A 26,107-nucleotide genomic window follows, 5' to 3' on the forward strand; every position below is an offset into this window, starting at 1 on the left:
ATGAGTTGCACAGATAAAAATATTCTTTGTCAGTTATAAAAATTGATGGGGGACTAACACATCTATCTCCTGACCTTTTAATGTGAAATGCTTCATTCAGCTCTCGACTGGTTTTATCTCGATGCCGTGACAAAACTCTGGTATCACAGAATATGGGCGAACAGCCGTGCGTAGTGCAGTGTTCCCATAGTTGAGAGGCCTTCTTCGATTTTTCACCGTTTTTGTGTTCTTGCAGACGTATGTTTAAACATGGCCCAGTTTGTCCTACATAACTGTGGCCACACGTCATCGGTATCAAATAGACAACACACATTGCACAACGCATAAAGGGGAAAGTATCATTCACTTGGCATGCTTGTTTTCTTTGCGGCTTCACACTGGGTGATAACATTCTGTCTATTTTGCCGCATAACCTGGCCAGTTTGTTTGGGGCCGAGAAAACCACATCGTCGTCATACCGGTTCGCAACATTTTTTAACCCGTGCGACATCTTGTGCATATACGGAATGAGTACAGGTCTTTTTCCCTTATTTTCTTTTTCGCGTTCCCCCAGTCTGATTTAGCTCCTTTAATTAACTTAAAGACTATCTTGCGAATGACAGATTGCGAAAAACCAGCCTTATTTAGTCTTTCTAGCTGGCTTGTGAAACTACTAGACATTGTTTTCTGTGCATGATTTGTGAGGGATGCTCGCAGACAGGAAACACCGATACCCATTTTTACTATCTTTGAGTGGCCAGAATTGAAGTTTAGTGTGGGCTTCTTTGAACGCGGGAAGTAGGACCAGCATACATGTTTTTCTTCTCGATACAGCCTCAGATCCAAGAACTGTAATTCATGTTCCTTTGGTAACTCAACTGTGAAGCTCAGTCCACAGCCGTACTGTTTAAAAAGGTTCAAAACTTGAGTCACCTTTTCGTTAAGGCTATCAGGCTTTACAAATACAAGGAGGGATGGCCAAGAAGGGATGGCCAGTAAAATTGTCAGATACGTCGATGACTTTCTTGTTTTTGTAAAGCCTGATAGCCTCAACGAAAAGGTGACTCAGGTTTTGAACCTTTTTAAACAGTACGGCTGTGGACTGAGCTTCACAGTTGAGTTACCAAAGGAACATGAATTACAGTTCTTGGATCTGAGGCTGTATCGAGAAGAAAAAAATGTATGCTGGTCCTACTTCCCGCGTTCAAAGAAGCCCATACTAAACTTCAATTCTGGCCACTCAAAGATAGTAAAAATGGGTATCGGTGTTTCCTGTCTGCGAGCATCCCTCACAAAGTCATGCACAGAAAAAATGTCTAGTAGTTTCACAAGCCAGCTAGAAAGACAAAATAAGGCTGGTTTTTCGCAATCTGTCATTCGCAAGATAGTCTTTAAGTTAAATAAAGGAGCTAAATCAGATTGGGGGAACGCGAAAAAGAAAATAAGGGAAAAAGACCTGTACTCATTCCGTATATGCACAAGATGTCGCACGGGTTAAAAAATGTTGCTAACCGGTATGACGTCAATGTGGTTTTCTCGGCCCCAAACAAACTGGCCAGGTTATGCGGCAAAATAGACAGAATGTTATCACCCAGTGAAAAGCCGCAAAGAAAACAAGCATGCCAAGTGAATCATACTTCCCCCTTTGTGCGTTATGCAATGTGTGTTGTCTATTTGATACCGATGACGTGTGTGGCCACACTTATGTAGGACAAACTGGGCGATGTTTAAACATACGTCTGCAAGAACACAAAAACGGTGAAAATCGAAGAAGGGCTCTCAACTATGGGAACACTGCACTACGCACGGCTGTTCGCCCATATTCTGTGATACCAGAGTTTTGTCACGGCATCGAGATAAAACCACTCGAGAGCTGATTGAAGCATTTCACATTAAAAGGTCAGGAGATAGATGTGTTAGTACCCCATCAATTTTTATAACTGACAAAGAATATTTTTATCTGTGCAACTAATTGCGATCGTAGCGGTTTCTTGGATTGTTATGGCTTCGCTGTTGTAATGCCCTTACCCTTAGTTGTTCAGTAATTCCGTCCGTGCATGTTATGCACGGATGCTTCTATTGAGCAAGTTTTTCTGTATATCTTGGAAACAAGAATATTTTGAGTAAATCTCGCGAAAATATAGCTTGCCAAACTACATTACTGCGAAAGCACAGTAAGGCAGCAGCTTCAACTGAAAATTAGAAAAATAATTGTATTTTATCCCACCCTTTCTCCAACTATAGCACCATCCGCTGAAACCATCACTCCTGGCTACCGTGTGTTCGAATTTCTCGCTAATATTTAGTTCATAAGAAGGAGTGCCCTGCCCTTTATGTAAGAAGGAGTGCCCTTTACATTCGCGTGCTACCCACTTTTAATTATATGTTTACGCTCTTCCCTAAACACAAGTCTGCAGCTAAAAACTAACCTCATCGTTAATTTTCACTTGTGTGCCAAGTATACCTGTTCAACTGAACAATTATGTAACTATTACTAAGTTTCCAATAAAATGTTGCTGCTTGTTGGTTAGCACCCCAGAAGTTTCGACACTAAAAGTATCAATATTGATGCAGAGCACAAAACTTGCTGTTTACGGTTTCTAACTCAGTAGTTCTGTGACTTTTCTGGAGAATTTTAAACTAAAATTTCGCGTCGCACGTCATTGTTTACTGTTATATCGAAACCGTTCTTTCGAGTCATATTCTTGTATGTCTGTTTTCAATCTAAATATCCCAGGCCTCAAAGTAACCGGCGCGTACGTTGAGCCTGTTCCTGTAAAGCTTGCTCTGTTTAAAAGAGAGTCATAGTGCAACAAAAAAACGCTTTGTAGACATAGTCTCAAATATTGAGGCCTTTAGCAGAAAATTCAAATGAAAAAATATGGCTTCTAGCACTATTTTTTTATTTTATATAGGCCTTAAACCTGCCATAGCCTAGCTAGAGCAGGTCTTGTTCCCCACATTTTTTTCTCTCTTTTTTTCACAAAGCGCAAGACTAGCGAAGGGGGAGGGGGGGGGAGGGCGTGACATAGCGAATTGGAATTGGAATGGGCATGAGAGGCGAATGAGAAATTGATTGACCGCTTTTGATCGGTATTGTGTATACCTGATTTCTTTGCACTGTCGTTCCGGTTTTGTGCATTCCTATATTAAAAACCAATAATTTCTATCCAAGAATGTTCTGCAAGGTTGGGTTCTATGTATTCCCCCAATTATTACCTGGGTTCTTTCGAAGCAATTTATGGCATATATTACAATAAATTTGACACTACACGGCGATAACACCCTAACATTCCCATGTATTGTTGGGACAAAGCAACATCGAAGTACCCAGGAAAGAAACTACGGTAAAATAAACCGTTACTATGCAAATATACCACTATTTATGCTCATATCACGCGTAAATACACTTCAAGCTTATTTTTATTCTGTCTAATGGTATTTGTGAATACCTACTTCTGTTTATACCTGCAGGTGGTAAAGTAGTCTTCCGTAGAGCTGCACCTGTAGGTTCACAGATTATGTTGTTAAAGGTTGTGTCGTCGACGCAAGCTCAATTTTTGACAACGTTGACGAATACATGAACTGATTTCCGGGCTCACACGCAGTCTTAAAATAGCATAAGCTTGAAAAGATCAATGCACTCTCCCAGGAGGGACTTTAGAATAAACTATTCGTTATTCCTTTCATGGCCTGCTTTCTTGTACATGAATACGAAAAGACCGCACACGCCGCTTTCTAGACTGCACCCTGAGCAGAGTTTGTCAGCTCAACCCGACGCAGTGTTGTCGAAGACGCTCCAAGAATCTCTTGTTTGCGGATCCTTCGTAACCCGACTGTTTCCTTTGTGTGGTGCCTAATACGTGAGTGGCCTTCAAGTGGACTAGAGGAATCGAAACGTCGGCTTTCCTTAACTAGTGCTTTATTTTCGCCCTTGAAGCAAAGCTGGAATTGTCGTTCTCGGTGGTGATCCAGCGGTATACAACTCGCTAAGGGAACGAAATAAACTTTCCGTGAGACAACGCCCGCTCACATTCATACAAAAAAAAACAAATGTCTTTGATACATTTGTTTCCCTTTAAACCGTTGTGTCAATACAAGACAGCTTCTGAATGTGGCTTTATTACTGGTATTTCTTTTTTCCCCTTCTACAAGAAAGTTCACAAAGCCCTCGAGGTTCTGTGATTTTCAAACTTCTTTCAAACTTCCGCTGCCACTGTGCCAATAAACCAAGCCTTCTGTTTTCCTTTCCGGTGGCTCAGTCTATTCAGCAGAGATACCATGTCCTTTCTGTAGATATCGCAACAACTTAAAAAAGAGTAAAGACTCTGCTTTTCACAAACGTTTTGAGCATTTTGGAGATGTTCGTGTCTTCAAACCGGCTATTACAAAGGTGACCAGCCATGTACGATGACCTGTCTTACAGACACAACTTACTGGTATCTGGACGGCAGCTAAAGGTTTAAAGCGTGGCTGGGTTGTTTGCAATATTCGTATCAAGAGTTACCAAAAAACAGCCCTGCCGTTTCGTTCAAAAATTAGTTTCGAAAATTGTGAACAAAAATGCAGCAAATTTTTTTGTTCATCTGTTAAGAAGACAAACTTATTGGAAACTTTTTGCAGCACTGAAGCGCACTGAACTAGATTATCCGTGGTCTCCGACACAGTGGGTTCTTCTGACAGCGGAGCTTGTGTCCGTTTGAGTCGTTAGCACAGAATTCCGCTCGGCGAAGTGGTGAGGATAAATGCTAGGCCAAGAAGTGTGACGAAAGGTGGCGAGGAAGCAAAGAGCCCACCGGCAGTTGTTGGGAGTGCGCGCCCAAGAAAAAAAATGTGGTTACGGAGGTACTGGGAATCGAAATCGGAACCTTTGCTCCGTGAAACAGGCAACATAACCTACTAAATTTTTTTTCAAGATCTCTTCATGATTTAGCAGCGCATCCGTTTATCTGCCTTCATTCTGTTCTCGCAGTTTTTTTTTCTGTTTACACGCTGGTACACTTAAACAAGATTTTAACGGAGACCCCCGTGATTAATGGCTGAAGCTTCCCTCCGGAATGCCGTTACTTCGACTGGATGGCAATATTGGTTTAAGATCAATCGCAGAAACGGTATCACTTTCATAGTGCAAAAATAATCTCGCGTGATATGACATTATTTCGAACCGTTCAGCAAATTGTAACAGAACGAGAATCAAGCCCGACATTGTTCAAAGGTTCATGTTCATGAAGGGAATTGCTTTTTTATAATTTCTTTATTGCGCAATAAACATACGAAACCCAAGTCTTCCAAATTTCTCTAAACAGCGAATCTGTGTAGCAATCCTTATTTTGCGTGTTCGCAGTCAGACATACCAAGAAAATGCCGAGAGCACGTGAGCGCGCTCACGTCAGTGCTTGCCCCGCGGCGACCGCCCGGCAGTTAAAAAGACCAAGAACATTGCGAGCGCTCGTGTGTGCGAGTGCCCCGCGGCTACTGCCCAGCGTCCCCTGCGAACATTTGACAAGCCACGAATACCCACTTAGAAACATTGGCCGAGATTCGCCAAAAAAAAAAAAACTCCAGCGTTCGCCGTAATCGTGGAAAACTTGCAATGCTCGGAACGAGAAAGGCACGTCATAGTGCACGCCCCAACAAGGTGATGTCCAGGGAATGTCACTTCCAAAAAGCCCGGGTCATCTCCACTAACGGGAAACCTGGAAAAGGTCGAAGCATGCAGTGTATAAGTGCATTCAAAGTATGTAAGTCTCTTCAAAGTATGCAAGTCTCTCTCTTGCCAGACGGAGCGTGCTGATTGGGCGCCGGAGAAGCGATGGTGGGAGGAGCAATCACGCGCTTGCTGAGGCGGTGGTACGCGCTCTTGTGTTGAACCGGATTTAAGCAATTGGCCCGCCCCTTCTGTCCCAGTTTGGGGTGGTACCAGGGGTCAACGCGAGTGCCCGCGCCTCACCCTGGGGGCTCATCCTCGGTGATCAACGAGGCCCCGGCACAAGGTAACTATGCCTTTTTTTGCTTCGACAGACCACCCGACCCGATCAGGCCGAACGTTGAGAGCCGGTGGGTACCGTAGTGTAACTCAAATTATAACCCATCTACAAACACATTCTGCTTGTACTTGACAATTGCTGAAGCAGACAGGGCGCTTTCCAGAAATCTTTAAATCATGTTAGTTTATTTTAAACCTGTTTTATCTATTATACGCTTCAGTTTTAGTATGCGTTACGTTCTATCTCGAGGCATTGGAAAACGAGTGTACCGGTGCTTTATCATCGTGACTATACGAAACTACGACTGCGACAGAAGACGCGCACAGCCCGAGCCCCTAAGGGGATTAGGCGCTAAAAATAGAACCTTCGCTGCGATAACAGGGCAAAGCGTGCGTGAACACTTTTTTCCAGCGCAGAGGCTGTGTTTTGCTCTACGCGCACGCTGCATTGCCGTTCGCCGAATCGACACATCTGGTAACGCTGATTGGTCTTTTTGGAGGGTTGTAGAAAAAACCCTCTGTGGCGATTTCATGGAGTGTACATCGCGTCAGAAAGTCGCGCGATTTGCGCGCTTTCGTCAGCCGCTCTCAGGCGCCTCATTCGCAAGGGCTATTTCAGGCGCAAAAGGAAGACCAGAATTCCCGGATTTTAATGATCTGCACCAGCGAACATCAACTGCTTTGCCAAATTGTTGACTCTAACACTAAGCCCTCTAGCGGGGATCGACATTTGCGTCACTGAGAGCGTATTTGCAACACGACTTCAGCCTCATTTAAAAATGAAAAATACCTCAACGTCAGGAGCAGGACCTCCCAACAAAGTGAACCCTGACATTCTTGGAAGAAACATGAATACCTGGTAAGCGCGATTTATAGTATCCCTACATTTATTGGTTACATGCATGGGTGCCCATACACAACAGCGGAAACTAGCTCGGGCTGGCCGATCTTGGAGTAAAAGTCTCTTCGGTGGAAACAGGAAGCAGGGTACGATATACATAAATTAGGTTCGCTAGCATGCGGTTCGAAGCAGCTCACCGGGAAGGCTGCGGAATATGCTGCTTGTTTTGCCTTCTCGTAATCCAATGTTTCCAGGCTGCAAAGTGGGCATTTCTTTCTCATCTAGCAACTTCACAAAGCACCGTGGACAACTTGGCTCTTGCCAAGCATCAGCCGTCAATTTTCGCTCCTATCATTGGAGGAAATTAGTCCCAGGAATGCAATAAAATTCTGAACAACACCGCCATCTTGAGAGCAAAATGGGTTTGATCTAAACAGAAGCACCCTGTTAGCCCTCTAAAATATAGTGTTCCATCAGTACGAAGAAAACAGTAACAATCAAAGTACAGTCGGTAAAAGGCTTGTCTATAACACAGCATTCGTACTCTCAGCCCTATCCTGCCCCGCCGGAGCGGGATTTGAATAAAACTACTGCGGAATTCTGAAGTCTTAGCCCGTCGCTTTTGCCTCCGACATGTTTGGAACGAGTATGTTTCGGCAGTTTTCGGATGTAGCTGGTTGAAGTTGAAATCGCTGTTATAGACGAGCATTTTACCGACTGTACGTGTGATTCTTCTATTACATCGGATTCCCAGTACTGGAGCGACTCAGGCGGTAACAAATTCTTGATGTTACGGAGGTCATCAAAACCATGAAAAAATGGTAAGAAAAATTTGGATCTAAAAAAGAACTGCCGTGTGCACTAACCTTTGTCGACGTGTGGTCACACCGGTACGAACGGGGCTTGCTTCGAGATTGAGCCGGAAGTAAAAAGCAAGCAACTTATTTGGACGTGATCCTGGGGGGTTGCCAAGAAAGTCTGATTACAACATGCCTGGCCACAATCTTTTCATGATTCAAGACCAAGCTCTAGGTTTCATGAACTGCTACGTTTAAAAGCATAAGATTTATTGAGGCAGCTTCTGAAAGCTCTTTAAAACTCCATCTACAGAATTGAAAGCCTGAATTTTTTACACTGCACACTGATTGCTGACTCCTTTTTACTTTTTGCGATTGTGTTGTTTAGTCTAGGATACCTTCTCGTTTTCTCTGTTGTATTGTAAAGAAATCCTTCTTGAACTTCCCTAAAACGTTTCCCCGCCCAACAGGATATTTTAGGATGTTTACACAAAATGAAGTTTTAAAGACGATAGTCTTTCTTGAGCTACTTAAACCTAGAAATTTTGGTCTGTCTGTATGTCTGTCTGTGACTCGATTCAGCCACCCGGCCAAAGCAAAAGAATGCCTGCGCAATAGTCTTGTATAGTCACCGCTAAATCTACCCGTCTATGTCCGGTGTAGTGTTCATACTTGTCAACATTGTTGAAGAAGAACAAGACATTACGCAAATATGACACAACAAATCAATATAGAAGTGATATTTGCAGTGCTCCTTTATACAAAATCAAACATTCTTGACTTTTGCTTAATAAATACGTCATCAACTGCAGAAAAAAATTCACACCGCCGCCGCCTGCACACTAAGAAAAAAAGGAGTCCCTGTGACCCTCTTTGGGGGGTATTTACTTGCCACAGATTTGACTCTTCATCGACCCCTTTCGCAGAGTCACGCTACTCTTATTGAAAGGGGGTCCCACGGACCCCGTCACAGTAGTCACAGTAGAATATGGGTGACTACCTCCTTAGAGTCAGCACTGACCTATCTAAAGAAAAAAGAGAGTCACGGGACCCCTGCCTGATGATCATCGCGACCCTGTAACAAGAGTTGTGAGGACGCCCCCTTTTAAAGAGTCCCGTGATGCTTATGGCGACAGAGTCGTGGAAGTGTATGGGTGACCTTCCCAGATATGGTCAGTAATACTGCTGGTGGAATCATTGCAGTATACGTGCAAGTGCAATTTTAGCCCACATGCATGCAGCTTCATGAGCAGTTTCATACAAGTATAGCAAAGCAAACCAAAAGTATTTGAAAATTATTTTATTAAAGACGAAAGTGATACACATTTGAATGAAAAGCCAGCTTAGGGTATCACAGCTGTTTTAAACCACAAAATAACCAGCAAATAGCGTAAAAATACAGATACACTAAGCATGTTTTACTGCTTGCTATGGCTTGTTACAACGCAGGTTTGCTAGACTAACAGGCATGATATTAAATCACAAAAACAAGTTTTGTGTTAACCAGCTTTGCATACCTGCTGGTGCAAGGTTAAACTGGTGTGGAAATAAATTGCAATAATTTTTAAAGGCTTCTTTCCTTGTTGCTGTTTTTCTAAGGCAGACTTCTTACACAAGTCCATGAAGTCAATCCAGAAATCTTCACAGGCCGTGCACAAGCGTTGCAAGGTGTCCTCGGGTCCTGGCGTCTCGGACCAGGCCTTGTCTCGGACCTGCCAGAAATATCAATGAAAAGAAATTGAACGATAAGACAAAAGCAAAATGAAATTGTAGCCAGCACAGTAAAATCATCAACAACAGGCTAACTGCCCAGTGCCTGACAAAAAAGAGGGCGAGGAGCACATCTCTTGCCATTACATTTCCTTGCTTTGCCATTTGGCTTTTGTTATGAAATGTTTTGTATGAGGGAACATATGTATAATGTATGAAGTTACATATGCACACCCCAGAAATGCAAAAGCTTCAAAAATTATTGCATCCATAAAGAGGATCTGAAAGCTCCAGGGAGGGAGACTAAGAATTTATGAGTGCAAAAGGCTGCTACTCCCCCCTTTTGATGGTATGAAAATATCTATGTAAAGCTTAAAGGCAGCACGAGTAACAAAGCAGTAAGTGAACTGAGACACCTGCTGCACAAAGGGCATGCTCCACACTGCAAAACACTGGAGGGGTACAAAGTCTAACACAAACTGTTCAGTAAAAAGCATGAGGCAAGTTGGTACATAGTTCTTAAAAAGTCGAGTCCATAGCACATGACAAAGAAGATGATAGAACAAGCACTTGCTTGCAACTAAGTTTATTGAGTGCATCGTCTAAAATAACACCCTTTAATACTGGGCCGCACAATGGTAACAAAGGAATCATAGCGAAGTGTCTAAATATTCAAGCTCATTGCAATACAGGTTCACTGTGCTCCTGTTTTTTATGTAATAAACATCTGAAAGCTCCAAAATCAGTGCTTTAGCTTCTTTGCAGAAGTCAAACGTGGCCCTAGAAAGGCTTGTACTTGCATGATTCGCAATGAGTGGGTACATGCAAAAAGCCAAGGGACAAATTGGATACATCGACTTTCCAGATGGGAACGACACATCATATATCCCCCCCATTCCCTGGGCAAAAACCGCTGGGTGTGCTGCTTGTTGCACTTTTCTTTTGCTTTTAGGCTTGATAGCAATTTGCCTGAACCTTCTATCTACGCTTCACTGATTAACTTTAACGCTTTTTTTAAGTTATTGAATACGCTGACTATATTTTATACTCTGCATGCAATGTCTGCACCCCGTTTAGTTTTTTCCTTCAACAGTTTTTAGCTTAAGTGAAAGCATGAAGCACTAAATAATGCTTACAGTTGTAGTTATCGAGATCACACTTATTACTGATGGAAAAGAAACCTAAGTTGTCAGTACAAAGGGCACCACTGCCTTGTTACGTGCCTCTGTTTCTTCATGTTTTTAGTGGCCACAAGAAAAAATTTTAAACCACTTGTCTATTTGAATTATTGTCAACGCGCTTAGTTTCCGTACCCTGATTTTTTAACTTCTCATATAATTAAATTTGGCACAAAACCTGTTCCAAAGTTTCTAATTCCCTGGATGGGCTTTTCTGCACGAGTTGTGAGCGATGCAGTAAAGCTGACACTACAGCCTTGATGGGACATGCCACAATAATTAGTTTCCCTATCCCAATTTATTGACTTTGGATGTCCAACTTTTTGTTCTCGAACTTCTCATGCACTAGAGGGGCTTCTCTGCACAAATTCAGAGTGATGCAGTAAAGCTGACACCAGCGTTGATTTCAACTCTTTTGTTACCGCAGAAAATTGACCAGTTTTGAGGGCTCTAAGAAAACATTTCTTTTTGCTAAATGTGTTGGTTAGGCACATAGTGCAGTGGCAAAAATGCGGATGATTCAACGCCCTTGCTAGCACCAGTTGTGTAATGTTTGCATAAATAATGATCGCAAAAAAAACCCAAATCAAACTTTTGTCACCGTAAAGAAAAATGAAAAAAAAAAGAAGTTGTGTATAACAAACCACCAATAGTGAAAAAAATTTAGAATACGCATTTTGAAGGTTTACATTAAAAAATCCTGTCCAAGAAAAAATTCACTAGTGCAAATTAATTTGTCCCCGTGGTGCCCACGTGGTGCTTGCACGCATGGTGCCCGCGTCTCGTGGTAAAGCCGAACATTCATTCCAAAATACACAATTTTGGATGGTTCTCTGAAATGGTTTGATATTATTAGGGGCCCAACTTAGTCTCCACGTGATGTAAAAACATCTTATTAAGGACTACAGCAAGCACCAGATTCACGGCAAGCAAGATATGCCAAAAAATCCGCTTTGAATTTAAAACTAATCTCAGTGGTGCATTTTTGTTGACATTCTGATCATCAATTACTATCTATCAGAACATCCACTTGCGGTTTATTTTCATCTTCTGACTCGCTATGGTAGCCCTGGTTGCAGGAATAACTTGCGATGCACTAGAATTGTGCCCAGCAAGCTTTCACACGGCGAAAAGAGTGCTGCCTAACATTTTCAAAAAGGCACCATATCAAACCTTTTGGAGACTGCCAGAATAGACAGTTTCAGTAAGAAGCAACACTAGACCTCCAAAAATAGCCTCATACTAACAAAACTGGCCAGTGAACAGCTGGCAGTGTTCAAGGCTGATTGGAAATCTTTACTTGTCTGAACTGATATCCGATGACTTGGGGTTATTTTTTGAGTTTCAGCTGGAGCTGTTATCGCAAAAGTAGGGCATGAGTGAAGCGATATCACAAAAGGCGTTCTTTTTTCGAGAAATAGTAGAGGGCGACGGGGGTGCTATGGCAAATCGGCTTGAAGTTGGGTAACTGTGTAGTAGCACGAAATATTAGGTTTGCAACACACAAACAGAATGAAAACTGCTGGAAAGTGGCTGAAAATGCCAGGTCCACTTAATACACATGCGGGGAACCTTCAGAAATAAGCTTTCACAAAATAAAACGACCCTTTCTTTGAACCAAAGCTCAGTAGTGGAAAGTTGGTGTCATTTCCAGGTAATTATCATCTGTCACTGCCATCGGATTGCAAAACTGGCAAAATGATTTGGTATTTGGCTTGCTGGAAGAATTTTGATCAAGAAAATTCCATGGTAATGCAGCATGACCACGAGTCGCATGCTTTTTTATCAAGCGCAGCAGCAACGCTCCCTTCTGAGAAAACATACACACCTCACCTTGCAAAAAACTGCCATATAAAATCGGCAATATAAAGCACCGATCACCGATGATCAATGCTGTATATTCCTGATATCCATGTTGTCATTTCTCTTGAAACTAACACATCCCACTGGTTAGTCTAGGCACTGCAGTTTTAGAATCAGTTTTAATTTTCCTGCTCTGGCTACACTGAAATTTCTGACGGTGTTTTTGAGGGTTGAGCAGCATGTGTTGTTTCGATAGGTGCCATGGCTGCTGCGCTATACAAAAAAGGATGTCACTTGTGGTTACGCTGCATTAACATTAGATTTTTTGATCAAATGGCTCACAGAAGTCAAGTATCAAATGATGTCAGCTCTGCAATCCGTCTGCGTTTAAAGGTGAGAACTACCAGAAAATGACACCAGGTATGCACTAGTGAGCTTTGGTTTACAGGACGGGTAGCTTTTTTTCAGTCAAAGTATTCGTGGATGTCTCCGCATGTCTGACAAGTGCACTTAGCATTTTCAGCCCTTTTCCTGTCATTTGTTTCATTTCTGCATTGCGCAATTTATATTTGGCACTACTAGACAGAGAACTTCAACCCGATTTGCCTTAACGCCTTCGTTGCCCACTACTTTTCCTAAAAAAAAGCATGCCGTTTGTGATTTCACTTCACCCATGCCTTACTTGTGCAATAAGAGTTCCAGTTGAAAGTCAATTGATAACCTCAAGTCATCGGACATCAGTTAAGGCAAAGAGAGAGAGCTTAAAATTGGCTTCAGTTTTGATTCTGTGCGAGGATATTTTCGGAGGTCTAGAGTTGCTCCTCAGTAGAACTACATATTCTGACAGAGTCTGCCACAAGTTTGGTATTGTTTGTTTTCTAAAATGTTAGGTGGAGGTGCAATGCAGGAGGCTCATAGAGCTGCATGCCTTTTTCATTTGTCACGCAACAGTTACTCGGGGATAGCTAGCTGGGCACTGTTCCAGTGCATCGCACCTCATTCCTGAAAGCAGGGTTAGAAAAGTGAGCCAGAAGATTATAACAACCAGCAAGTGAAAGCTTCAACAGGTGCATGATAGTAAACTGACAGTGACCGAGTTTTGTTTTCAGCCCCAAGCAGTTTTTGTCCTATCCCGAATTTTTACCTGACCATTAATGCGATGTCAACCATTGACAAGATGTTTCTACATCATGTGGGGACAAATTAGTGCCTCTAATAATGCCAAACCACCCGATTTTTTTCAGTAAACTATCCGAAATTGCATATTTTGAAACAGAGGTAGGGCTTCACTGCAGAACGAGGGCACCACACATGGTAACATGTTTTTCATATCTGACAAATTGTACTGGGCAACTAAACTTTTTTCCAAGATGTGTTTTTTATGTTTGGCAAAAATTATACTCCAAACTTTTTAAACTATTTGCGAACTGATATACACAACTTATCCATATTTGCAACGTTTGGCCAAAAACAGATTTTTTTAATTTGCGAATCTGCTCTTGTTGGAAAGGGCATCGAATAATCTGCATTTTGAGCTGATGCAGAATGTGCCTAATCAATATGTTTACACAAAAATGTTTTGTTAGACCCCAAAAATTGGTAGACTTTCTGCGATAAAAAGAAAGTTACCGCCCTGCCTGCGTGCCATATTCCGAAGTCTATTCTTAGCAGATATCAGCGTCAACGCCAGAAGTAGTGTACTTAGCGAGCATCACAATGCATACGGCAGCTTCTGGATTTTCGGGCCGTCTCAAGCGTTTCGATGTTCGGGACAGGTTTTAGTAGTAGGAAGCATCGCTTCGTTCACAGAAAAAGAATTACCTTCAAACTCTAGCTTTAATCAGCTGTCATGAGACAAATTCAACCAAGCTATTTTTCTTGGAAAACTGTTACTAAAGACAACTGTTTTTCTAGTGGCTCATTTTATTCATGACTACGTTGGCTGAAGTTGTTGAAATTGCAACTGTGTGAGAGCTTTTTATGAGTTGAATATGGGAGCGTTAACCTAATTGCTTGTTGTATTAGCATGACTAGGCCGATCTGGAAGACCATTTCGTGAGAAACGAGCGTTATCACTGCCAAAGAAATTTAAGCAATTTCGCTGACACAACCGTTTTTCTAAAAATTCTAAAACCACACAAAGAAGCAACACTCAGTTTTTCCAAAGCTCCTGCGAAGTGATTTCATTAAAAGTAATTACTGCTGTACTTACCAGTGCTTCTCTGAAGGCTTCGACACCACTTTTATTCAGCAAAACAGGCCGCAGGACAGTGTATCCGCCCCTCTTGCATCTGATGATAAAAAAAATACATATCACTGTGACATGGAAATCAATAAGATGTGGGGGACCAACAAAAGAGTATAGAGGAGGCCATAAGGAAAAATATCCACAGGGCTCCAGCTTAACAAATGCAATGTGGTAATTGCTACGTTCCTCAATATTTTCACGGTGTATTAACAATTGCTTTATTATCAGGGTCTCTACTTCCGCACTACTTTCATTTAGCAGTATTAGAAGTGGAACTGGATTACAAGTTTGTGAAAAACGCGGAATTGCTGTAAACACACAGATGACGTCAGCACTGTTTCTGCAGCAAGCAAGCAATAACACATGCAGTAAAGGGTCCATAAAGAATGAATACAGCTTTGTTTAGTTTGAAAGAACTAGCTTTTCAGTACTCACTCGGCTCCCTTCCAAGCCGGAAATACATTAGTCAGAAATACGCAAGCAACACAGAATATTTTCAAATTTCTCACTGAGGCTTTGGCATGAGAGACGCAATAGGGGCTAGCACTAAAAAATGTCGACAGACAAGAGTCTTCGGCCGGCCCTGCTACATTAGAGTGACGTTTCTCCACCACGTCCTCTTAGGTGTTTTCCTAGCATTTTCTGGGCATGTGTTCGCTTCTAAACTTCACTTCACATCAGACTACTGCCCTGGTCAATGAAGGGAGGAAAACTGCTTCTTCCTGTGTTGTGGCCCACAAAAATGATTAAACATATCAGATGTGCAATATACATAGCAAAAGTTGCCGCAAGTGAAGACAGAAGCCGCACCGCACATAGTGAACTCCGTCTGGAACAACTTGTATCTAGCCTGATAATTTTACTTAGATTTTGTTTCGACGGTAGGCCATATTTGGCCCCTCGCACCAATTTGAGCCCTCCGGGAAGGGGAAGGCGTTGTTGCACTGTTCCCTTCAAGTTTCCGTTCTTCTATTGCTCCCTTTGTCAATTTCTGCTCTTAAGGCTGACCAGCCCTCCTTTTCTTCTGTCCCCCATTTTACCCTCTCCCAGTCTCCTTTGCCTTTGTGCTATCGAGAATAACTGGTTTGCATGTTTTCATTTATGTTGGTTACATTGCTCACAAAACCGGAGGGTGGAAAAAAAACTTTTCCGAACTAGTGTTTGCCGTGCTCGGCATTATTTTAGTGTAACATTGCCTTGAGGAAGCTTTGTCCACTGATCAAATCTGTCTGAATATTCAAATCCTCGTTAGGGTTTCTACAGCTGTTGTATGAAGGTTTCGACGTATTCATAGTATTTCAGGATTCCTTCACCTGCTTTTCTCAACGGAATTGGCGGTGGCCAATTTTTGGGCCAGAACGTTTCGCGTGGAATGACCCATTAGTATTATGAAGCTTTGGTTGTTTTATGTGAAGCCTTTGGTGCGTACGCCGTAAACGAAAAGCACAAAACTGACACAACCTCTCTGGGAATAAAAAAGAAGTGACACCAAGGTTCAATTTTTAGCAATTTTCACAGCATTTTAACATCCAAAGATGCCTTTGTGCAATAACAGTAGCCAACCGTTATTTGGAATTAATTTGAAATCAACAATATTTATGCGATCTCTAGGAGAGCAAATGGTGGTTATGAGCTGAACTGAAAGAACTAAGATAGAGACAAGTGTAATACAAACCTCCAAAAAGGCAAAGACCCCGTGAGCATGGACATCCACAGGACTTGAGGATTAAGAGCAGCCATACCTGATAGAGCCAAAGGTCAAGGCAAAAAGTAAGGGCAGGAGCAGTTGTAACAAATGACAATTTTACAGAGACGTCAACCGCACAAGCAATTCGAAGTATCAAGGGCCAGTCCAAAGCAGGCACAAGCAAATTTTATATCCCCTGAAACCTACTACAAACCCGCATAACCTCACACAGCCATGTCGATGAAAATCTGCAGCCCTGCAAGATTTTACCTGCTGTTATGACATGTTTCAAATGCTGGGTCTTTCCATGCCAAACAGCCAAGTGTATGGTGCTTGACACTCTAACCTTTCGGGAAAAATTGTTGATGCGAAGGTTCTCTTGGTCTTGCAGGAGTGTGACACGTTCACACGGAACTCGGGAGAAAGGGAACAGAATGAGTTACAATGGCGAACGGTGAAAGGGAAACTTAGCACCAAACAAGGACACAAGGGTCAATGTGCAGCCCCCGAAATCCAGTACAAGCGAAGAGAAAAACGGAAATGCTCTCACCAACACGAGAAGCACCATTCAGTGATGTGTGCCGCGGGTCATCGTTGGTCCAGGTTGCAGCAGAGCATTGGCCCCCGAATGCATGTACTGCTCGGACAAAGCAGCACAGGCAGCACCCCGCCCTGCATGGCAGGTGTGGTGATCCATCCTGGGCCGTGGCCACCAACCGCGGCCAGGTGTAGAACCGAGCCCGGTTGTCTGCAAGCCAACTCGCTCGTCTGGAACCTCTGGTACACAGAATCCGCAGGCCCATCTCCAGTCCTGGTTAGCTCACCAGCTTCAGAGTCCTCTGGTTCCGCGATCGGCCTCCACCCGAACCTTGTTCCTTGCTTGAGCACCTCCTCCTTAATTAATGTAGACAAGCTGATGTGTTTATGGCTCTGTAATACAGTACATACGAAATATAACAAGAGGGAAGATGAAGACTTGGTTGCTGGCTAGTTGATTTATGGCGCACAAAGACTGCGCAAAAGATGAGGGTGACATGAAGAGCGCTGAAGCATGTCTACTTGTGCAACACTGGTCTGCACGCTGGAGTAATGCCCAAGTGACAACATGTCTGACAGACAATAATGATGCAAACAGGCGACTCACTAAATACAGAAAGTACACTCTGAGTGTGTGATCAGGACATGTAATATTTTGCACAGCTTTATGTCGGGCTAATTGGTGTAAGCTTTTGAAGGTAAGTTGCTCTTGTTACGATCACAGAGACGGGCACAAGAAAAACGCACGCTTTCACGAGAAGATGGCGCCGTCTACTCGTGAAATTGTACGTAGTTTTCTTGTGTCCGTCTATGTGATCATAAAAAGCACAACCTACCTTCAAAAGAATATTTAGCATGCTCCAGGCTTCTTTTGATGCCTATATTAAAGGATTCATTTTGCATTGGGGCCTATTTTCTTTACCTGCAAATATCGCGCGAACGTGACAATACAAGCCAATATGCCATTCATAATGGCTTTTCCCCATAAAAAGGACACTAAACGGTCCCAACAAGTTTGCCTATACGGGCAGACCAGTGTTAAAAATGACGCTGCACCAAAGGGTTCAAAACGATTTACACCCCCCATGTACTGTTTTTTTTGTAGTTCGGTTTGTTATTTCACGAAACGTCAAAGAAGAAAACTGCAGAATAAAAAGGGAACACTTGACACACTTTTGTATAGCCTGCCATTGCAAACTAGCGCCGTGTATTACAGAATTGTACCGCTCCGCCCAACAGTCAAATGGTTTTCTGCGACCGATGGTGCAAAAAGCAGCCGTTAGACAGCGAACACAACAGTAGCGCTAGAGACAAGCTTGACGTGGGCTAATGGACGAGGGCAAAAGGAGGGTGTGCTGAAGAATACGGACGGCATGAACAAGTTAGAACAGGCGTCTCGTAGGCGCTGTAAAATACCCCTCCTCCCCACACACACACCCCGAGACTTAATTCCCTGCGGGGCCACATGTCCGCCTTTCACCTCCAATTTCCACGTATATGAATTCTGTGCCCCTGTGAACTCAAAGACGGGCTTCGTCATTAGCTCGTGAAGCTTGGCAACGTCAGGCGTTGTGGAACTGCCGTACTCGCTCGCTGGCGCGCGGCCCGAACTCTCTCTCCGTGTCCTGCATTTGCATACTATTTTATCCCCCTTGCACATTGCACATTTCCTGCGTCCTCACCTCTTGCCAACTTTTTTTTTTCCCGACAACGCCGCCAGCACACGGTCAACGCGTACGCTGTAGGGGCGCGTTGGCGAGCGAGTGCGGCCACAGAACAGGGAGTACGGCAGTTCAACGACGCATATCGCGGCCCCCAGACCGCGAGCAGCCGCGAGGAAGGACGGTCGCGGCGGCGGCAGCCGGTCTCGCGAGCGCGAAAACTTCGATGCGCACTTCACGGAATTAATACCCCTGTCACACGGGCACTTTCAATCGCGATTGAGTCGATCCGGATCGAGCTCAATCCGGATCGGGCACCTGCTACACGGCAGTTTCAATCGCGATCGAGCTCGATCCCGCTCGAACTCAATCCTGGGGCGGTATTCTCGAGTTTTGTCCCTTTTGCGTCCCTTTCAAAAGTGTCCCTCTTGGCGAGCCCTGATTGGCTAAAAGCAAACAACCGGAAGTGACATAACGCAAGCGCGGCAAACCTACTGCGAACCTTCCTCCATGCTGCCAACGTCCAGTTCTTATCCGGAAGTACGTCACGATGAAAGGGACGCAAAAGGGACGTTTTCAAAAGGGACAGTTACGAGAATACCGCCCCTGGTTTATCAAGCGCGATCGAGGCTTCCAAGCGCGATCGAACGAAAGCGGCGATACTCTCGTCCCCGCTCAGTAATGGCACAGAATGTGACAACTTCAACTAACGCCACGAATTGTGTCAAATAACTTGACCCAAATAAGCGTGAGGTAATATTTACATGGTTACGTATACCTACGACCGCGCGAAGTTACCAGACGCCGGCCGCAAGTACATGGTTAGCGCCATCTGGCGAACACGAGCGCAACCCGTGCAACTTCTCAATCGCGATTGAAACGTGCCGTGTAGCAGCGGCAGTACGTCGAGCGCGCTCTAAAACTCGATCGCGATTCACTTCAATCGCGATTGAAAGTGCCCGTGTGACAGGGGTATAAGTCTCAAATAGGGAGGAGGGGGCGAAGGAGAGATTTCACAATGCTTACGAGGCGCCAGGCAGCAAGCAAACAAGCACAGCATATGCAACTTTTTCGGCATGTGTCCGGAAAGCTAACCGAGACAACTATTTCACTTGGTATTATTAGCAGGGACAGTACTCACGTGAAAAAACACGATGACACAGCCTTTGTTCCGGCTTCGCATTCAACCGTAGCACGCCGTCGACTTGCCGAACTGAAGAACTCTAGTAGACGATTTCAGGCGGTGCGCAATGAATTCCGCACAGCAAATTTCATACCGGTGTCACGCCGTTTCCATCCCGCAGCGGTTTTGATACGCGAATTCGACAAAAATGCGTCAACCCGCCCCGCCAGCCCCGCTGCCTTCGCCACCTTCGCGCCACTCACTGGCTTACTCCACTTGGCTCGCAGTGGATTCTATTGATTCGCGTTGTCTAAAATATTTGCATTTGTATTCTTGTTATTGAGTTTTAAAGCAAACGCTAGACAAAAGAAATCTGGTTCTGGCAGGAACTTTTTATATATGTACGTTTTACGTAATGTACACAAGTTTTTATAAAACGAACGCAAATCAGTCACGTGACTACTTGGCGGCTTTTTTAAACGCACTGAAAGATGCGACGCTCGCACACAGGTTCAAATATATAATAATTGCGGGAAACATGCATTAATCATTTCAATAAAAAGATTGTCGCAATATGAAGTAGTTTTTATTGAATAAAAGCAACTACAAGTAAGGATTTGAATGGCTAACACTTGAATTCTGCTTTTTGGTCGGTCAGCTTGGTGTAAGTTTACGCGACATCTGAACACAGAGCTCTGTACTCGCGCAAGTAAGGTGCCTTACATCGATATGTACTTAATGTACAAAATTACTAGTGGCACATGAAGCATTGAACATACTGCTTAATTGGTAAAACGCGAATGAAAATAACATCTGCAGCAAAGTAGGCTTTGTTGCATGACAACGAAGCTTTGCAAGAAAGCAGGCACGCAACATCGTGCATAAAGAGGCTGAATTGTAGAGCGGCAGAATTGTGGCGCAAAAGCTAGTTACACACACACACACGCCACACGTCCTGATATTCTCCCGCATATTTTGTAGGGTTCCTGAGAAGGCCATTTAGTTGTGTAGCAATATATATATTACGAAGCATAGTTTTATTCGTGTTCTTATTCGCAGAGCGTTATCCGGTGCACAGTTGGCAATGTTTTTAACGTAAAAAATAGACAACCCATTTAAATCATATACAGAAGCAATGTCAATCATACTTTCTGCTTATTTCATGAACATTGAACAGCATTGCAGTAAAGACGTTAATTCGTATATATTAAGTATATTGTGGTATTGTTACATGTGGTTTCTATGCAATGTTAAAATATTTGCTAGTCTTTGCGCACTTTAGCATTTTCATTCGCCCATAGTTACCGACAATTGTAAGAACAAAATAATTTGGCTACCACAGGTATGGTATGTATTGTTGATGATTGCTTTCTGATACGACATATTCAAAAAAAATGTTAAAGTGAAGCTCTCTATGCCCACTCATGGCGCTTTTACGCCTGTACGCACTGCAGGAAAGCCAGCTTTATCAAACGGGAGGGCTTATGGTGGTGATGATGATGATAAACTCAGCGCAGGAAAGCCAACTTTAAACAATGGGAGGGCAAATTGTGGTGTAGTTGTTAAAACGCGAAGTAGGAAAGGCAGCTGTACAAATTTGGAGGGCACATATTGAAAAAGAATAATAAGAAGACGAAGAGGAGCAGGATGAAAAAGGCGAAGCTTTCTCCGATACAAATGAAAAGTCCACACTCCTATCCGCCAAAGTCCAAATCAATGACAACACTGAGCTAACCGAAGCAGCATATTCAGATGACCCAATTACACACTAAAAATCATAAACACCACATTAGCTTAGCTCAGCACTTTGCATTGTGGACTTTGCGTTTGTATCGTAGAAAGCTTGGCGTTTCAACCTTGTGTGTTCCATAAACAGCGTTAGATTTTTTATGCTGTACAGTCCTAGAAAATCAAATTTTGTACCGTTTTCGCAGAAGCGGACAAAGTCACGGGACACACACCTGTGTGCCCTTACTTTTCATGTTTTTGTATCTGCGCCACTAAATCTTGCAATACGGTAGCAACAAACCTAAGTATCACTGTGGAAATTCAATCAGTCAATAAATATATGCTAAAAATGCTGTTGACCCGTGACTCCCATTGCAAAGTGCAAGGGTCCCGTGACCCCTCCCTGTTTTAAAGAGGGTCGTGGAGCGTAAAAGAGAGTCTTAGTAGAGTCTAAGGGAGTCATTGCAGCGACGACTCCCTTTGGACTCTCTTTTTTTTAGAGTGTGCTGTCACCCGCGCCACTATAGCTTCTAGCGCCATTTTAAGGAATCAACCGGCAACAGTTACGCAAGGTTCCACTAGATAGGTCCCACGTTCTGCTTGCAACGCACGTGGAGTAGGGAAACGCGGTTACAGTGTACTATAACGCGGTTCTATAAACGTTGAAGTAGGGCGCCTCGATTAAAGCGCGTCTTCGCCGTACGGCAGCGTACGCATCGAGACACCCGGTTTGGAGCAGAGGAACGCGGGAAGTTTAAAATGATTTAAGCGAACCTTTGGCGTCTTTACCTTGGGAGGAGCGCGACGCAAGTGGAACAACATGAGAGGTGAGCGGGAAAGCGAAGGGAGGCATTTACTTCGCAAAAGCCGATAAAGACTGTCGTCTTTTGACGGCATTTGAAACGAAAGGAGCAGATACGCGGCCAATTTTTTCTTTAAAGATTTTATCTTACTGATTTTATCTTCCACTGCAGTCGACTTGCCCAAAAGGACGTAAGTCGAGGTGGAAGCGGCTTGCCGCTTACGCAGGGATGCTGTACAGGCATATTAGGAGTCGCCGTCAAACTTTTCATGTTTGGCAAGTTTGTCGCGAACGGGCGACTTTTAGAACACTGTGGCAGCCAAAATTTCAGCTTGGCGATCCGGCTATTTACAGGTTTTTGAGCGCTGGTAATTTTAGATATTTCTTCTCCTTCCGACACGTTACATTCCAGCAAAAGGGCTTTGTGGGGGGTTAAAATGCATTTTATACCTCGAGACGAAACTGCAAGCCAAAAACAACAGTATTTTTAAAAGATGCGGGGACGGGGCAATATCAAGAGGAAGGCCTCATAAATCAAAGTAACAGGAAACAAATCAACGTGCATCGCAACTTACGGGCGCAATGCGGGGAGCCATCGCGTTGCGCTTGCGGCACTCTACAACACCCAAGGTCACAAGAATCTCGTCAAAGCAGTCGAGCGACGCCGTCGGTTTGAAGAATGATGTTTAGATAGCCCACGGGTGCTCGTAATTTCATGCAGAGCGGTGGGGAGCGTGTACACGGTTTATGTAAGGAGGAAGAGGAAGTGATGAAGAACCGGGTGCAAGAAGTGGCACGTTCTATGATCATTGATATTCTTTGAATACTTTACATAAACGTGCACATTTTAGCGTTTTTGTACGAGATAACCAACAACTATTGCCTTTCCACATCACAGCGAATAAATAATATTGGTTGCTAAGTTTGCTAGTTATCGGAACTTGTGCCTCTTTTTCTACGAAGGCCATCATGAATTATCTACTACGGTCGCCATCCTGCAAAATGGGTATTTCTCTGGCTCCTTTTTCAATGTTTTACAGGTGTCGAATTCTTTATTTCTCACTATTTTCTACATGTATTCAGAGACTTCCGTTTTCGAGGACCTGGCAACCCTGCCCGCGCCGTAGCTGCTTTTACGGGATGAAGTGAGTGAGCGAGTGACAACATTTATTTTTCCATTGGTGGGAGTCAGGGAAGGGAAGTCATAAAGAGAGCCCCTCTCACTCAGCAGCAGGAGTTCTTCCCTGTTGGCGGCGGCCTCGGCCATCTGGACCAGACGGACCAGCTCTTTCGGGTCCGAGCTGAGCACCACGGTCTCCCACTGCTCAGAGCCTCTTATGTCTAACGCTTACTTCTGATATTTATTTCTCTGATTTCTGTCTCCCTTGTGGGGGCAAGACCACACCATACGTTGCTGGTGCGCCCTGTTTCCGCACTGTTTTCATGTGCTGGAGTAATTCGCGTGGTACGGCAATTGAAGCGTATCGTAAATGCGAGTCTGAACCGAGTTCAGGGCTGATTAATCTGCAGAAGTGGATGGAACAAAAATGGCATAGTCAAAAGTCCGAGTCTGCTGGAAAGCAAAAGGAGCGTCCGGCAGACATTGCGTCGCCCGCTAAAGAACGTAAAATTGGCCGCTGTGACCGGACGAACACAAAGCACGGTTGGCGCGGATGAGGCTCGACTGCGCCATGCGAGGAACACTGAATTACACCCTTCTGAAACCCCAACAACGCGTACGTGTCAGGAACATCGTCAAGTTAGCGAGGCAATTGGATGCCAAGCTATCGCATTTCTAGGTATCCATCAATAAACGGACCATTAATTTCTTCCGTGCTTTGCGTGCGCCATTGATACGTTCTTTCAACCCGGCAGTTTTGTTGCAGCAGAATTTGCTCGCTATTTTAAATGCTCCATCACTACAAATTGCAGCGCAGAATGGCCACGGCCTTTTTTTATGCCGAAAATAACATTGCAACGTTTATTTATTTTCATGTCTCTTGGCACAAGTGCAAACGCAATGGCAACTTTTCAATCTCATCAAAGCGACCAAGTCCCATTTTTCTTCTGCCTCCCCACAGCGCATCCGTGTCCCCCCGTGATTAAACACTCGGGAGGAAATGCACTGAGCGATGTCGCGGGTCCGTTTGCCGAAGGAGACAAGGGGCGGATGACTTGCGATGTGGAAACATGTGAGTAATACGTCCCATGAGGCTGAAAAAGATTTACTGTTCATTTAGGGCACTTTAATGGTTTGTATAAAATCTTTAGATTGATTCTAAAACTTTCGCTTGGTGGCTTTATTGAGAATAGATTTTACTGGATCGCTGATGCTAAAAAAAAACTAAAATAAGGGAACATTAATCTCGACCTGCGTGGCGCGGGCAGCGAGCAAAAAAAATCCATGAGGAGCGTACATTTTTTATCCCATCAAGCATACATTCTCTAGGCTATATTGTTGAAACAAACTGGAGAAAGGGCGAAAAAAGATTCGTCCGAATGAACACTTCATACATTCGATTAACAGCTGTACTTAATAATTGCATTATAAACGAGCAGTTGCGAAATCATTTTTAAACTGATATTCAAGCACGTTTTATGCACGTTACACGAAGTTTTGTGCACGTTTATGCATGTTACACGTCTTAGCAAAGGCCTAAATACGCGAAGCGAATGCGGCAGAGAAGCCAGCAGCAATTTTACATCTTCTCAGGCAAAACAAAGTACACGCTTCTCAGCGGTTTTGCACCCTTTTTCTGCACACGAACTGGGCGATATGTAAGAACGGTGCTTACGAAATTTGCTAGTTCTTTTGTCGCTGACGGGGTTCGATCTTTGTTTGCTTGCCGCGGGTGCTCAACATAAAAGTCACGCATTGATTTTTTGAAGGTCAACACGACGTCATGCTCTCATGGTACCGTGACGGTGCGCACCTCAAGATGAGTTATCAGACAGTGGCGACATCGGACGGCGGGTGGAGGAAGTATTTCACCATCGACCCGGTGCTTCGCAGTGACCTCCACTCAAACCTGACCTGTGTGGCCACCAGCAACGTATCCCTTCCTGCATCGGCATCAGTGCTTCTTGACGTGTATCGTAAGTACGTGGCAAGAAGCGAATGCCTGGCCAAATACCATAAAGTAGGTCAGCTGCCTGGTGCTGTAGCGATCGTTCTCACAACCCGGACATTAACGAAAATGAGTGGACACGATAGCTACAGGAATCTCTAAATGAAGCTTAAAGCAAAGGAGGAGAGAGAAGAGGTCGAAAGTGTAATGGTCCTAACTATAATCTTAAACCTCAGCCGCAGCAGCAATATCATCCCGAACATTCCCGTCATCATTAACAACAGCAACAACCACGACAGCGACTACAACTTGAACTTGCGAATTTGCAATTCAATTCAATGCTTTATTTATCTTTCATAGACAATGAAAGAAAGGAGCAATCACAGAAACCTACTGCGGTGAGTAGTTTGACGAGGTTTAGAAAGGAACGCCGATAGTTCATGGCCGTAGAAAGGTAGCTGTTAGTGTTTTGTGAGCCCAGCCTCAAAAGTATTACAACAAACAAGGTTTAAAAGTTATTTGTGTTTTCTGCTCTCGTACGTTGTCTGAGGAATCGTGAAAGATCTGGAGTTGAAAAATGACGTCGCTTGCACGCTTGCATTGAAGCATGTGTCAATACGAAATCGAACAGAGCCACCGGGTCACAAGAGAATTTCACTCTGGAAACTCTCACCCTTACCTCGGCAAAACTTCACGCCACCCAATCGCACGCACTAAAACATATACTTTTCCGCGAGCACTAACTCGCGTCCTCACTACTCACACTCCCGCGCACTTCTCGCCGTCACCATTCGCACTCGCAGCCGTTTAAATTGTGACGTTTAAATGTACAAAGAAAGAATATTGTATATAGAAGCCTTCGTGCAGGAGCGCTCGCATTCGCGAAGCGGTGCTTCTGATGAAGGAGCAGCCTCCAAACGACCGGGTGTGTGAACATTCATGACGAGGCGTCTTCCAGC

At 43.9% G+C, this 26,107-nt stretch overlaps 1 protein-coding gene across 1 annotated transcript in view; it reads left to right on the forward strand.

Annotated features, from left to right (window-relative positions):
- LOC144151645 (uncharacterized) overlaps window positions 1-26,107 on the forward strand; it is a 68,328-nt gene that overhangs the window by 26,455 nt on the left and 15,766 nt on the right. The window contains exons 3-4 of the mRNA XM_077682756.1: window positions 24,162-24,272; window positions 24,970-25,176. Of these exons, the coding sequence (XP_077538882.1) occupies window positions 24,162-24,272; window positions 24,970-25,176 (318 nt within the window). The remainder of the gene's footprint in view (window positions 1-24,161; window positions 24,273-24,969; window positions 25,177-26,107) is intronic.

This window comes from Haemaphysalis longicornis, unplaced genomic scaffold (genome assembly GCF_048455015.1).
Source record: "Haemaphysalis longicornis isolate Haplotype H1 unplaced genomic scaffold, Haemaphysalis longicornis Haplotype H1 scaffold_9, whole genome shotgun sequence".
Lineage (NCBI taxonomy): Eukaryota > Metazoa > Arthropoda > Arachnida > Ixodida > Ixodidae > Haemaphysalis > Haemaphysalis longicornis.